This window comes from Palaemon carinicauda, chromosome 15 (genome assembly GCF_036898095.1).
Source record: "Palaemon carinicauda isolate YSFRI2023 chromosome 15, ASM3689809v2, whole genome shotgun sequence".
Lineage (NCBI taxonomy): Eukaryota > Metazoa > Arthropoda > Malacostraca > Decapoda > Palaemonidae > Palaemon > Palaemon carinicauda.
This window is the reverse complement of record NC_090739.1, coordinates 2,514,828-2,530,085: the sequence shown is the minus strand read 5'-3', so window position 1 is coordinate 2,530,085 and position 15,258 is coordinate 2,514,828. Positions and strand designations below refer to the sequence as shown.

At 34.3% G+C, this 15,258-nt stretch overlaps 1 protein-coding gene across 1 annotated transcript; it reads right to left on the bottom strand.

Annotated features, from left to right (window-relative positions):
• Positions 1-11,025: 11,025 nt before the first annotated feature.
• LOC137654210 (protein O-linked-mannose beta-1,2-N-acetylglucosaminyltransferase 1-like) lies at positions 11,026-13,480 on the bottom strand. The gene is made up of 2 exons (XM_068387846.1): positions 13,300-13,480; positions 11,026-12,954 (listed from the first exon to the last, which is right to left on the bottom strand). Exons 1-2 carry the CDS (start codon positions 13,348-13,350, stop codon positions 11,032-11,034), a joined length of 1,974 nt encoding a protein of 657 aa, XP_068243947.1. The 5' UTR covers positions 13,351-13,480; the 3' UTR covers positions 11,026-11,031.
• Positions 13,481-15,258: the final 1,778 nt, after the last annotated feature.

Below are 15,258 nucleotides of genomic sequence, written 5' to 3'. Positions count from 1 at the left end.
TGAGGAGAGCTTGGGAGGGACCTGTAAGGGGGGAGAAGACCAAGAAGTAGGCAGAGAATTAGATGGCGAGATAAGGGGAAGGATGATATGGAGAGAAGAGGTTTGCTGGAAGAGCATGCCTTTGATCGAAGGCATTGGAGAGGGCGCATCAGGCAACCGACCCCTTAATGTAGGGATAACGGTGGAGAAGAAGAAGTATGGTTATATACGAATGTTTCTTTGGTCATAAAAAAGCTGCATCTAAATGAATATGATGATTAACAGTTACATAAATGGGTTTATTTGGTCCAAAAAGGGTTATAACTAAAGTGACTTATTTTTTCATATGATATATTTGGTCAAAAAAGGCTTATAACTAAAGGGACTTATTTTTTCATATAATATATTTGGTCAAAAAAGGCTTATAACTAAAGGGACTTATTTTTTCATATGATATATTTGGTCAAAAAAGGCTTATAACTAAAGGGACTTATTTTTTCATATAATATATTTGGTCAAAAAAGGCTTATAACTAAAGTGACTTATTTTTTCATATGATATATTTGGTCAAAAAAGGCTTATAACTAAAGGGACTTATTTTTTCATATAATATATTTGGTCAAAAAAGGCTTATAATTAAAGTAACTTATTTTTTTCAAATAATATCATGGCAATATCTTCAAGAAAATAAGTTTAATAAGTGAATAAATTGAGTAATTTCTTCATCATACAACGAATTTTGTTGACAACATATGTCACAACTTGGGACTTGTGAATTCATGTAATTATTCGAGTGGTTTAACTCTTGGATAACATGATTAACGGTCTTCTGTTTTGTCAGGTGAGTATTAGCTGTTAATTAATGAACACCAGAATTCAGGATTAATGAGTTTTTGCCTGGATCTAGCATTGACTAGGAAAGGTTAGGAAATGAAGAGAATGAGGACGGGAGAAGGTGAACGACATATGATAGGTTCTAATGCAATGGAAGAAGCTACCTTTTACTCGCTCATTTTCAATTTTTAAGTGAGTTTCGTTTGGGTTATATTACTCATTTGCTTTTAGACACACATATATATATATATTTATATATATATATATATATATATATATATATATATATCGATCTATATCTATCTATATATATATATATATATATATTTATATATATATATATATATATATATATATATATATATATATATATATATATATATATATATATATATTCGCGTTTATTTACAACAATCAATTTCTTTGGACGTGTCCTTATTCATATATGTATATATATATATATATATATATAGATTTATATATAGATTTATATATATATATATATATATATATATATATATATTTATATAAATATATATATATATATATATATATATGTGTGTGTAAAACGTTTTTGGGTTGGTTAGTTTACTTTTACAATTAACATCTAATGTCCTAGGCCGTCTAAAAATTGAGGACAACAACCCCCCCCCCCCCCCGTACAAACTGATATCTAGTTAGATTTCAGTACGAGATGAAAACTGCGTTTACGTTTTTCCATTTTTTATTTGGTGCCGGCACCTGTTTCGAATCACTTGTCTATGCGATCCTTCGTCAGGGCTACATTGGTTGAATGATGGGATTGCTCGTTAATATAAAGGCTATAGCAGTGAAAATTTTAAATAAAATATTTTGAAACCCTAAAACGAATTAGTAAAATTTTTACGACTAAAACCAAGCAAATGAAGTTTTCGGAACTTCATTGTGGTTTATCGCTAACAAGTTCTATAAAGGCTAGCATACATAATTCGTCTAAAATGTTATATTTTTTTTTTTTACTCTGCAAAGCCTATTCATTAGAACTAAATAGATTTAGAGTATTCCGTATTTTTTATAAAGTGCTGTTAAAGTATAATAAAGTTAAATTATTAAAAGGTTTTACTTGACATTCTTTTATTAGAACAATAATTTTTTCTTAACTTCAAATTCTTTTCCGTAGACCTAACTACTGCACTGTAATTGTTCAGTAGCCACTTTCCTCTTGGCAAGGGTAGAAGAGACTCTCTAGCTATGGTAAGCAGCTCTTCTAGGAGAAGGACGCTCCAAAATTAAACCGTTGTTCTCTAATCTTGGGTAGTGCCACAGCCTCTGTACTATGGTCTTCCTCCATCTCGGGTTATAGTCATCTCGCTTGAGGGTACACTCGAGCACACTATTCTATCTTATTTCTCTTCCTCTTGTTTTGTTAATTTTTTTTATAGCTTACATAGGAAATATTTATTTTAATGTTACTGTAATTAGGATATTTTACTTTTCTTGTTACCTTTCCTCACTGAGCTATTTTCCCTATTGGAGCATCCTGCTTTTCCAACTAGGGATGTGGCTGAGCAAGTAATAATAATAATAATAATAATAACCTGAACCTTTGGAGTAATGGCATTGGTAACAGCCTATAAAGTGATTCTTAAACTGGGGGGCGCGCCCCCCTAGGGGGGCGCCAGGAGCTCTCAAGGGGGGCGCAAGAAGTTAAAATAGTAACAATGAAAATAAAAATGTAGAAATTATGATGGCTTTTGTTTTACAATACTACATAAATATGGATAAATCAATTACTAAGGAGGATGTGTAATATTTTTTGATGTGGTCATGATCCATGAATGATTGCATTAAGAGTAAAAATTATGTTTATTTTTGCAGTAATTTGTATTTTTTCCAGTATTTTCTATCAATGTAATAACTGTAATCTGTATAATGCTAAAACAGTTTGAAAAAAGTTTATGATAAAATTATGTTTCATTATAATATATTTATTATACCCATTTTCTATGAACAATGTTTATTTTATTGAAATAATACTTTCTACTTTGGCAGAAATTTCAAGGGTGGGGAGGGGGGGGGGGCATGGGATCTATGCTTAACCTAACCTAACCTAACCTAACCTAATGCAGAAGGGGGGCGCAAGGCAAAAAAGTTTAAGAACCACTGCTATAAACTAATTATGTTCTCATATTGCTCAGGTAATTAACCTCCTTGGGCATCACTATTCCAGTAAAGGGTATTTCGATGCAACACGAAAATGTCTTTCGTTATAATAAACATTTATTTTGATATGAGCTTTGCTTTGAATTCTCTCTCTCTCTCTCTCTCTCTCTCTCTCTCTCTCTCTCTCTCTCTCTCTCTCTCTCTCTCTCTCTCTCTCAGTGTTTTATTGTTTCCTTTGAGATTTAACTTTTATATAGTTTTCTTACTGCCACATCTGTTTTTGTATTTATAATATCATTCTACACGAACGTATGTGTAGGTATGTATGTATGAATCGCCTCTGTATATTTATTATCACAAGTCTTACATAAATTGGTTCTCGATACCTGCTACAAAGAGGTTATATTCTAATTAACACTGTCAAAGGTCGAGGTTTATGCCGGAACCTTAAGAAAATTATCATCATCATTATCATCATCATCTCCTACGCCCATTGACCCAAAGGGCCTCGGTTAGATTTCGCCAGTCGTCTATATCTTGAGCTTTTAAATCAATACTTCTCAATTTATCTCCTACTTCACGCTTCATAGTCCTCAGCCATGTAGGCTTGGACCGACCAACTATTCTAGTGCCTTGTGGAGCCCAGTTAAAACTTTGGTGAACTAATCTCTCTTGGGGAGTGCGAAGAGCAAGCCCAAACTATCTCCATCTACCCCTTATCATAAACTCATCCACATATGGCACTCGAGTAATCTCTCTTATAGTTTCATTTCTAATCCTGTCCTGCCATTTAACTCCCAATATCCTTGTGAGGGTTTTGTTCTCAAATCTACAAAATCTGTTGGATATTGTTCCATTGTTATACTGAACTCACTAAACTGATGTATAGTTTGATTTTTATATGTAATTTCAGGCGATTTGATTTCCAGATTTTACTTAACCTAGCCATTGTCTGATTTTCTTTTTTCAATATTTCATTAAACTCCATTTCTAAAGAAATTGTATATATATATATATATATATATATATATATATATATATATATATATATATATATATCACACACTTGGAAACGTTCTAGCATTATTAAATCCAAAAAGAGTTAATGAAGATTGCAGTTAATTTTTATCAACCAACACCTCGTTGAATAATTATTCTATGTTTTAACCATGATAAATTTCTCTAGAGTTTTGTTTTAAATATTCACGTGTATATTTCATGAAGAAGGTCACTGGTCCCGGGGTCGTCCTGATCGCGTGCTATTTACATAAGATCGATTGGTGACTTCCCTCATCTGACGCCGATTCATTTTTAATGTAGTTACCCTACCAAATGCAATAAAGAAAACGGAAGCCGTCAAAGAAAACATAAGCTTGGCGGACACTTGTAAAATATTCAACATACGACAAACTTTTATTAAACTCCAAGTGTTATCTGGCTTTTTAAGTTGGGGAATCTTAGCTGGCAGAGTCGTGGAATGTACTGGTAAATAAAACTTGGAATATTCGATTATATTACGTGATTTTTTTTTTAATACTTAATGAATCTTTAGTGGTATATAGTATTATATTTGGTAAGATATTAATTGAGAATGATCATTAATCAGATTCATTTCCGGTGTATTGTACTATAAATATTATATATTTAATATAAATTTATTTATACGCTGCCTTGTAAATATCTTACCTTCGTTTAGCAAAGTACTACTAACCTGATTTTTTTTATCACTCTATGAAGGGTAACTTTCTCTCTCTCTCTCTCTCTCTCTCTCTCTCTCGACTTGCATTAAGGTACTGATACTGAGATATGTTGCAGTAGTCAATAACTCATTGCATTTTGCTATACAAAACTGCATACCCTATACAACTATAGCCACTTGCTTTTAGACTCAATTCAGTCTTCAATATGTCCCCCCTGACCTTGCATTCCTGAGTAACAGTAGTGTATAATTATCTCTATTGGCCATACGTTCACTCTTCTCAATTTCGTAAAACCTGTCTTCCTTGTTTGGACTTTTTTGCCTATATATCTTTTTCTATAAGGCGCATTTGCACAGACTATCAGGGGTGCCCTTTTAGCTCGGAAGAGTTTCCTACTAGCTGATTGGTTGAACAAAATAACGCTCAACTACCCAGTTAGCAGGAAAATTTTCCGAGCTACAATGGCACCCCTGGTGGTCAGTGCAAATGTGCAGGGGTGCCTTTTTAGCTCGGAAGAGTTTCCTACTAGCTCATTGGTTGGACAAAATAATGCTAACCAGTCAGCCAGTAGGAAACTTTTCCGAGCTAAAAGGGCATCCCTGCAAACAGTGCAAATGTGCAGGGGTGCCCTTTTAGCTCGGAAAAGTTTCCTACTAGCTGATTGGTTGGGAATTCTAACCAATCAGCTATTAGGAAACTTTTCTGAGCTCAACGGGCACCCCCTGTGAGTCAGTGCAAATGAGCCTCATTTAGATAAAATTAATAAGTCCTTCGATGATAATATTTTTTTATCTAAGCGTATCTTCCGAATCACAGTTACAAGCAGACTAAAAAGAAAAAAAAAAATTGGGAAATAATTTTTCACACCTGTAAATTTATCATCATTATCGCAAGAGAGATTAGTTCAACAAACTATCAACTGGGCTCCACAAGGCACTAGAAGAGTTGGAAGGCCCATGCCTACATGGCTGAGGACTATGAAGCACGAAGTAGTAGATGACGAATGGAGAAGTATTGATTTAAAAGCTCAAGATAGAGACGACCGGTGAAATCTAACCGAGGCCCTTTGCGTCAATAGGCATGGGAGGAGATGATAATGATGATGATTACAAATGAGATATGAAACTGATAATTACAGTTTGAAAAAGAATGCGCACAACGCAGAGGCTGCTCCCTATGGAATGTGGTATTGCTGCAATGTTTCTGGTCATAATATCATGAAATTTGCTGGGTAATTGCATAGGTTAGAAAAACAGGCCTCGGTAGAAGATATTAAAATCAACATTTTCCGGTCTAATGAGCACATTACCTTTACCCTTTCATACCTCGTGTCATGTGTGAACTGGAGTTGCTACTTGGGGAAAAAAAGGAGAACCTTGACTAATCTATGCGTGTTCCTGTGCCAAGCGACATGGCACTTTTTGCTAGTTTTTTTTTTCCATGAGTGGTTTTAATTTTACGTTTAGAATTAATTTCGTATCAATGTAGTTACTGTTTTCTTATTTTTTTTTTTTCAAAATGTTGGTATTTTTGTGTCTCATTGTTGTTAATTGTTATGGAAGTGCATTTAAATGGAAAGAAAAATCTATGAAAACAAGGTCAGAAGACGAAAAACATGATATTGAAGAGTGTGCAAAATATCAAGGAAATAATATAGTATATCAACAATTTGACCATTTGAATGGAAAATAATGGAACAATCTATGAATCAAAGTCAGAAGACAAAAAGCAAAGTAAAGTATAGAGGAATGTTCAAACTATCACAGAATGGAAATATTATATCAACATTTATTGGAAAATAATCAATGGAAAAATCCATATAAACAAAGACAAAAGAAGATATGCATAGTAAAGTAGAAAGGAGTGTACAAACTATCAGGGAAATAAAATAGTATATTAACAAGTTGAGCATTTCAATGGAAAATAATCAATGGAAAACCAAGGGAAACAAGGCCAGTTGAAGTAAAGCATAGTAAAGTATAGAGAAATGTACAAACTATCAAAGAAATGCAATAGTATATCAACCAGTTGAGCATATGAATGGAAAATAATCAATGGAAAAACAAGAAAAGCGAGGCCAGATGAAGAAAAGCATATTAAAGTATAGAGGAATGTACAATATATATATATATATATATATATATATATATATATGTATATATATATATATATGTATATATATATATATATATATATATATATAAAGAAAAAATAGTATATTAACAAGTTGACTATTTGAATGGAAAATAATCAATGTAAAAATGTATTAAAACAAGGTCAAAATAAGGAAACCATAGTGAAGTTCAGAAGATTATTTAAAATATCAAAGAAATGAAATAGTATATTAACAAGTTGACTTAGGTAAAAGGAAGATTTTAAAGGAGTACAACTTCAATTTATCCTTGAATCAGAAAATCTAACAGTCAGGCTCGCTGTTTTCATAGTGTTGCAGCATCAAAATGAAACACCCAAGGATACTGCACCCCACCCAAGTGTCTAACTTGCCCTTTGAACTTGCAAGGCAGTAGAGTAGGGTGGGTTTCTTACTGCACTCATCGTTCATCCAGTTTTTCTAGATTGTATTACTCAAGCAAACACGCACAATATACGTTATTCGTTGCTTACAAATAACAAAACAGGAAATGCAGCCGTTTCTAGTCCACTGCAGGACAAAGTCTTTATACATGTCCGTTTTCATGTCCGGAGTTTGGCCAGTTTTCATCACCATGCTGGCCTACTGCTGATTGGTGAAGGGGGGAGATTTTTGTCTGATCACTCAAAGGAAACCAACCTACTATCGGTGGCTCTGAATAGTACAGCTTTGCTGATCACGGCGATAAGCAAACCCTTTTACCACGGTAAGGTCAAAGTCTAGAGAAAGCATGTAGATCTTGGGTAAGGTATCCCGCGTCTCAGAAAGGGGCCGGTTGCATAAACTGTTAATTATGGTTGTCTCTATTCATAGTTTATTACTGATAAATCTATTCTAACATTGTTACCGATCCTAAGATATTTCACATTCATTGTTCATTACTTCTCATGTAGATTATTTATTTCCTTACTGGGCTATTCTTTTTCCATGGTGGAGCCCTTGGGCTTGTAGCATCCTGCTTTTCCAACTAGAGTTGTAGCTTAGAAAGTAATAATAATAATAATAATAATAATAATAACTGTTGCTTGATTGCCTAACCTTGTGCTAGGCACGGGCTCTTGCGTTGGCAGCCCTTAAGGCAAACTATTAGGTATCAGGTAACTGTTTAGTGTACAAACTATTCAAGATGATAATGATATCAGTAAGGATAATGCTAATTACTATTGATATTCTTGATATTGGTTATTATTGATTTTAAGGTGTAAACTAAAACTGTTAGATTTGCAAAACAGCGTTGTAGCAAAATCATTCCATTTACTTCGATTTCTAAAGTAGGAAATACATAATGAACATCTGGATCCTTATACACGAATTGAATGGGCTTTGAGAATTAAATTTATTTCGCTGGACTTGTTCTATTGATGAAACCCATTGCTTAAGTGATGGTAGCCTTCTGAATACTATTCGTCTTAAAACATAGTATCTGGAATGTTAGCCAGAGCTCCAACCACTCACTAGCTCTCATTTTCTAATAGCTATAGCCTCTGTACCTTGGCCTTCCACTGTCTTGAGTTAGGGTTATCTTGCTTGAGGGTACACTGGGGGCCACATTATTCTATCTTGTTTCTCTTCCTCTTATTTTGTTAAATATATTATAGTTTATGTATGAAATATTTATTTTACATGTAGTTACTGTTCTTAAGATATTTTAATATTCCAATTGTTAATTACTTCTCTTATTTTATTGTTTCCTTTCCTCGCTGGGCTATTTTCATCCTGCTTTTCCAACTAGGTTTGTAGCTTAGCAAGTAATAATAATAATAATAATAATGATAATGGTGATGATGATGATTAATAATAATAATTATTAATGATAATAACAAATAATAAATCAGAGGCAATCTGATCACCTTTTTTTTTATTTTCTTTGGAATTAAGCATAGATGTGATGCCCGTTACTGAACGTTGACGTTTAGCCTGCCAAACATACTGTGTGTCATTTTAATTACTGTCTGGATCCGATTTATAGTAATTAGTCAGTTTCTTCACATTAATTAGTACAGTGTAGGTGTCATTTCTATCAATATGTCAGACTGTAGAGAGTAGCTAAGAAAAGTTTCAATACATAAATATACGGTAGTTCAAAGTGAAATTTTAAATGATGGATCATTGACTGTCAGTTTCTTCACAGTAATAAGTACGTGAATATTTTTATCAGTGTAGGTGTCGTTTTTATCACTATATCAGACTGTAAAGAGTAGCTAAGAAAAGTTTCAATACATAAATATACGGTAGTTCAAAATGAAATTTTAAATGATACATCACTGACTATCAGTTTCTTCACAGTAATAAGTACGTGAATATTTTTATCAGTGTAGGTGTCATTTTTATCCCTACGTCAAACTGTAGAGAGTAGCTAAGGAAAGTTTCAATAGGAAAATATACAGTCGTTCAAAGTGAAATTTTAAATGATAGATCACTGACTATCAGTTTCTTCACAGTAATAAGTAGGTGAATATTTTTATCAGTGTAGGTGTCATTTTTATCCCTACGTCAAACTGTAGAGAGTAGCTAAGAAAAGTTTCAATAGAAAAATATGCAGTAGTTCAAAGTGAAATTTCAAATGATAGATCACTGACTATCAGTTTCTTCACAGTAGTAAGTAGGTGAATATTTTGTTACCAATCTCATCATCTTTTCAAAGCCCATTCAATTCGCGTATAAGGATCCTGATGTTCATTGTTTATTTCCTGTTTTAAAAATCTAAGTAATGGGAATGATTTTGCTACAACGAGGTTTTGCAAATCTAACAGCTTTATCTTACACATTGATATTAATAATAACCAATATAATTTACCAATGTAGGTGTCATTTCTATCACCATATCAGACTGTAGAGAGTAGCTAAGAAAAGTTTCAGTACAAAAATATACCGAACTTCAAAATTAGATTTTAAGTGATAGTTCACTCACTGTCACTGTGTATCGCTTTCATTATCACTTATTGTCGAAGACAATTGCTTAGCCAAGTGATTTAATCTCCGAAGTTGTTTAGTTAAGCGATAAGGTAATCAGTCTCTCTTGAGTGGCCCGGCAGTTCAATATGAACAGACACTTTAGTAACGTGAGGTAAAAAAAAAAAAAAAGCGAGACGAACTTCTCACAGACTTGCGTGCCCTTCAATACTCCTGGTGAGTTTTTCCTTAGATAATCATTGCTTATTTTTTCTGGAATACAATTTTGAGCCTTGATGTATTTTTCTAATTCAAGTTTTCTTTTCAAAAGAGATTATTATTATTATTATTATTATTATTATTATTATTATTATTATTATTATTATCATCATCTAGTTGGAAGAGAAAGATGCCATAAGCTCCGAAAGGGAAAAATAGCCAAGTGAGGAAAGGAAACAAGAATATAAACAAACTACAGAAGTAATGAACATTAAACATCAAATATTTTAAGAACAGTAAGAACATTAAAATAAACTTGTCATATATAAACTATAAAAACTATAAAAACAAAGGGACGAGAAATAAGATAGAATAGAGGGCCTTAATGTACCCTCAAGCAAGAGAACTCTGCCCCAAGATAGTGGAAGACCATGGTATATTTCGAAATAGATTTGATCCCAGGTACGTAAATTTGATGGCTATTATTAGATTGTAGCAAGCACACATGTCACTTGATAGCTTTAAATCCCATTTTTTTATCAGTTAACAAAGCGGTAGATAACAATTAGTATATCAGAACACCAGAGTTGCCTAAAAATCTCTAGTTGTCAATTAGTTTTTTTTTTTTTTTTTGGGGGGGGGGGGCGTTCGGTCTCATAAGCCTTTTAGGTTATCTCAAAACCATTAAGGTTATCTTGGAGAGAGAGAGAGAGAGAGAGAGAGAGAGAGAGAGAGAGAGAGAGAGAGAGAGAGAGAGAAGAGAGAGAGAGAGAGAGAGAGAGAGTGTTTTACTCCCTTTACCCGTTACGTCACTGAACAGCTGATATTTGTTTGTTTTCGTGACATTTACTTTTGTGTGCGTTTGATTTTGTTCTTTTTTTCTACGAATTTAAACAAATTTTGTATTGAGTTTCTTGTTTTGTTAATAAGCTTTCAATTTAACTTGGGAAAGATTTAATTTATAAAAAAATACTTTTTCAAGACAAGAATAATATTAGATACATTATAACTGTATTTTGAATAGAAAAAAAAAATCTGTAAATTACATGTTTTATTGAATATATTTGTTTTAAAATCAATGTCGGTGGTACTGTATCACATAGTTCAAGATTTTCAGAGGTTTGATAATTTTCTTATTATCTTAGTTGTTGTCATATTCAGGTTTGGCACGTGCACAGTAAATTTTTCTCGATGCAACATATTATCTTCTACAGTTATAAACTCCTCCTCTGGTATTCCATGAATATCCCACAGCGGTACCCAGCTAGGTTTAAGACTGGAATATGGAGAGTATGGGACACCTACTAGGTACAAGGTAGCATTAGTGGCCAAGGATAAAATCCCCACTCCTTTGTGCTGTCCTTGTTCTGAAATGCTCCATGCTCCAAAACAGCAATATAGATGGTAAAATTGAGAAACATCTGGGATATCTTTCCCGTTTTCCTCAAACTTATTAAGTTGATAGTAGAACACAAACAGATTGATGTCATGGGTTGAATTTAAAGACTTTGGTAAAAGGTCTCTTTTACAAGGGTTGCCAACAAGTACCGTTGCCTGAGAAATGTTGCGTTGGAGATCTTCTTTCCAGTGGTCCTCTAAGAGTCTGTCAACATTTGAAAGTTTTACTCCAAACTCTTGCACCAGCGTCTTGTTGAGAAATGCTGTTTCCATTGTTATTAAGTTTGTCATGGTGTTAGTCCCTGCCCCATAGTGGAAACTACGACCTACCTCAGGATAGACGCACTCTCGACCCTTGCTTGCAAAGGTGTACAAGAAGTAGTCATAAAGGATTATCTTGATACCATGTGCGGCTTTCGGCCATACACTTAATGCCTCTCTTATGAAGTCTAGAGAAATAGCATAACCCCATTCCACTTGCACAGAACCGCGGAAGACCCGAGAGGGATGGTGAGACAATCCATTAATCCCTGTAGCGGAGTATGCATTAATGCAATAAATAGATGGATCTTCCTTCAGCAGCCAGAGTGTCTGACTCATGTAAGAAAAGAAATCAGGAGAAACCTCCACGTCTTCATCAAGAAATATGACTGCTGGGGCTTTGGGAAATGTGCGAGCTGCGTACTCATAGACATTTCTGTAGTATATGAATAGCTTGTTATTGTGGTTACCACTGACGGATAATATAGTATATTTAACCTTCAGGAGATTTAATAGCTTTATTGTAGGAGGGGGTGCATCTCCAAGAATAACATGCAAGTCAACTAACTGTATACCAGGAGTTGAGAGAAGTGTTGTCAAAGTATGTCGCAAGTACTGGTGTCTACTGCCGGCAGTTAATATAACTGGTATACTAACAAGAGCTGCAGCTGTTTCATTTCCCAATGGAGATGGGGAAGGTATAGGTAACGGTAATGGATTATGTTCATCACATAACTCTCCCATTCCTCCTTCTGTAGCACAGTATTGCCAGCGAGACTGTTCAAGCCTGCTGTCTCTTGTGGCGCTTGGTTCTGGGAGAGACTGTTGAAGCCTACTCTTTCTTCTGGTGCTTGGTTCTGGAAGAGACTGTTCAAGCCTGCTCTCTCTTCTGGCTCTTTGTTCTAGGATTGACTGTTCATGCCTACTCTCTCCTCTGGCTCTTGGTTCTGGAAGAAACTTTTCAAGACTGCTCTCTTTTCTGGCTCTTGGTTCTGGAAGAGACTGTTCAGGCCTGCTCTCTCTTCTGGCACTTGGTTCTGGAAGAGACTGTTCAAGCGTGCTCTCTCTTCTGGCACTTGGTTCTGGAAGAGAAGAAAGTTGCATTGTTGAATGATGCTGGACATTATTTTGGTTTGTGATGACCGAGGTTTCTGAGATGGTGCGACCTCCTTTGATGAAGATCCAGCTCCAATGGGCATGGAGGGTGAGCAGAGGAGAAAACACAGATCCCAGGTTGGCTAGAATTTCGGTAGTGTGACGAAGCCCAAGGGTACCAGCTACAGATATTGTCAGTACTACAAGGCGCCCAGGTGCAATGTTTTTCATGTACCACTGGAAGTCCGACCAGAAGAACCAATAGTGACCAAGTGGGAAAACCTATAAGTGATATTAAAAGAGTTTAGTGACAGTTACCGAACTTATTGAATTGAGTTTAAATACGTTGGTAATATTCTTTTATTGTAGTTTTTGTTCTTAATAAATTATCACAGTAATTTATGATTACTTTTATTAGTAACATTATCATTAATTGATACTGATGCATGAACGAAAAAATTATATAAAGCACAGAATAAACTAGTTCGGTAGATAACTTTTGATCGTATATAAAAAAAAGACAGGAAGGAAAGTATTTGATTAATTTATGATTATAATTCATGAAACAATTAGAAAAAAAAAAAAACATAATTCCCTCTGTTATTTTTACTTTTTCTTTGGCATTACCTTATATAGCAGAAGACGAGCGTTTCGTTGATTGAAAACCAACAAGACCATGCCTTCTCCAGGCTGAGGGAAATGGACCTCTCTCGTAACTCCCGAAGAGAGATGCCATTTTCTCTGGAAGAAGGGAGGACTGTCTTCACCCGAGCAGGCGTGACTTTGTTTGTTTTGACTTGTGGTACCAGGGCACTGACCCAAGTCGACTCCCCACCCACTTATGCTAGAGTTAGATTCGATCCAAAAACTGAAAAGAGATCGTTGGGATTACAAGAAATACATGATTGCATTGTTTTTGGGTTTGATTACATCGATTATGTGTTATAAGGCAGCTGAATTATATATTCTTTAAATGTACGCTCATTCAGTGGAGGAGTGATTATTATTTTTGTTGTTAGTTTCAAGCTACTGACAATCCATGAGAGCTCTCTCTCTCTCTCTCTCTCTCTCTCTCTCTCTCTCTCTCTCTCTCTCTCTCTCTCTCTCTCTCTCTCCTGGGTTCGACCCCAGCTTAAGGTGGAAAAATTTAAAGAGTGAAAAGGTCATTTAAAAGTACGTATATGAAATACCAGCTTATCAGGCTTTTCTCTCTCTCTCTCTCTCTCTCTCTCTCTCTCTCTCTCTCTCTCTCTCTCTCTCTCTCTCTCTGTGTTCCAGGTTTTTTCCTGATAATTTTGAATTCAGACTTTGCTCCATAATTAGTCTGGCCAACGTAAAGGAAAGTGTATTTCTTTGTACATTAAAAGTGTGTTTCGGAAATTTTGTCTGTTATCCAAGTGCGTCTTTCTTATTAAAGGTTGTGAGTTTAGTCGGCCGAATAAATTTTTTCATTAAAGGCTTAAGTTGTATTCTTGGGCTATATCAGAGTTCAGCACAAAAGCAGCTGTCAAAATATATGATTTTGATCTTTTAGATGTGCTTTTACGGACCTTTATATTCACTTAACATTGTTAGATTATAGAAAAAGAACTCAAAACGTACACAAGAACATTTACGCACATATATGTATATACACACACAAACATATATATATATATATATATATATATATATATATATATGCGTGTGTGTGTGTATATATGTATATGTGTGTGGGTGTGGGTGTGTAAAATGTATGTGTATACATATGTGTATATTTAATATATACATATATATATATATATATATATATATATATATATATATATATATATATACATGTGTGTGTGGGGGGGGGGTCATACACGTGAAGTCCTCTTGACTCACTGTTATTCATACATTACAATCCTTTGTCTTTTTAGTCCATACAAATGTACTTTCTCATTTCTACCATGATATAGTTTTTCCTCTAATTGCTCATCACAGTCACTCACCTGTCACTAGATATGCGAAACGTGGAGGCCCCCTGCAGAGTCAAATGAACGAAGAAGACTTGTGTTAGTAGGATCTTTTGAAACCACATCCTGGAGTTGAATTAAATGACTGTATACTTGGTTGTTCCCTGATGTATCTCTTTTTTTAAGTGGCTTGAATCATCGTCTGTGATTGTTGTTATGTATGAATCTAAAATGAAGTTGTTAATGTTTTCTAAATGTTCATTCATTGGTTTAATTATTTTGTAGTGTTTTTTTCATTATCTTGTCATACTTGATTTTGTTGGTTTATAGTATATTTCTTCATTCATAACTTTTAGGTAATGAATGGTTCATAAGCTTTTTAGAATAATTGGTATACTTTCTGTAGTTAGAAATACTTCAATGTGTCCCTGTATTGTTTTATCGTTCACTGAGCTAATCAGTTGGACTCATAAACCTATCTACATTTATCCTAAATTTACCAAGAAATTTCTATCGTTGATAAAGCCAAAAGTGTCGAAATATATGATTTTTTTTACTCACTGCTGCATGTTCCATCGTACACTATAAACCATATACATCTTTTTCTTATTTCACTTATCATCCATTATTCCCACATCACTCTGTTATT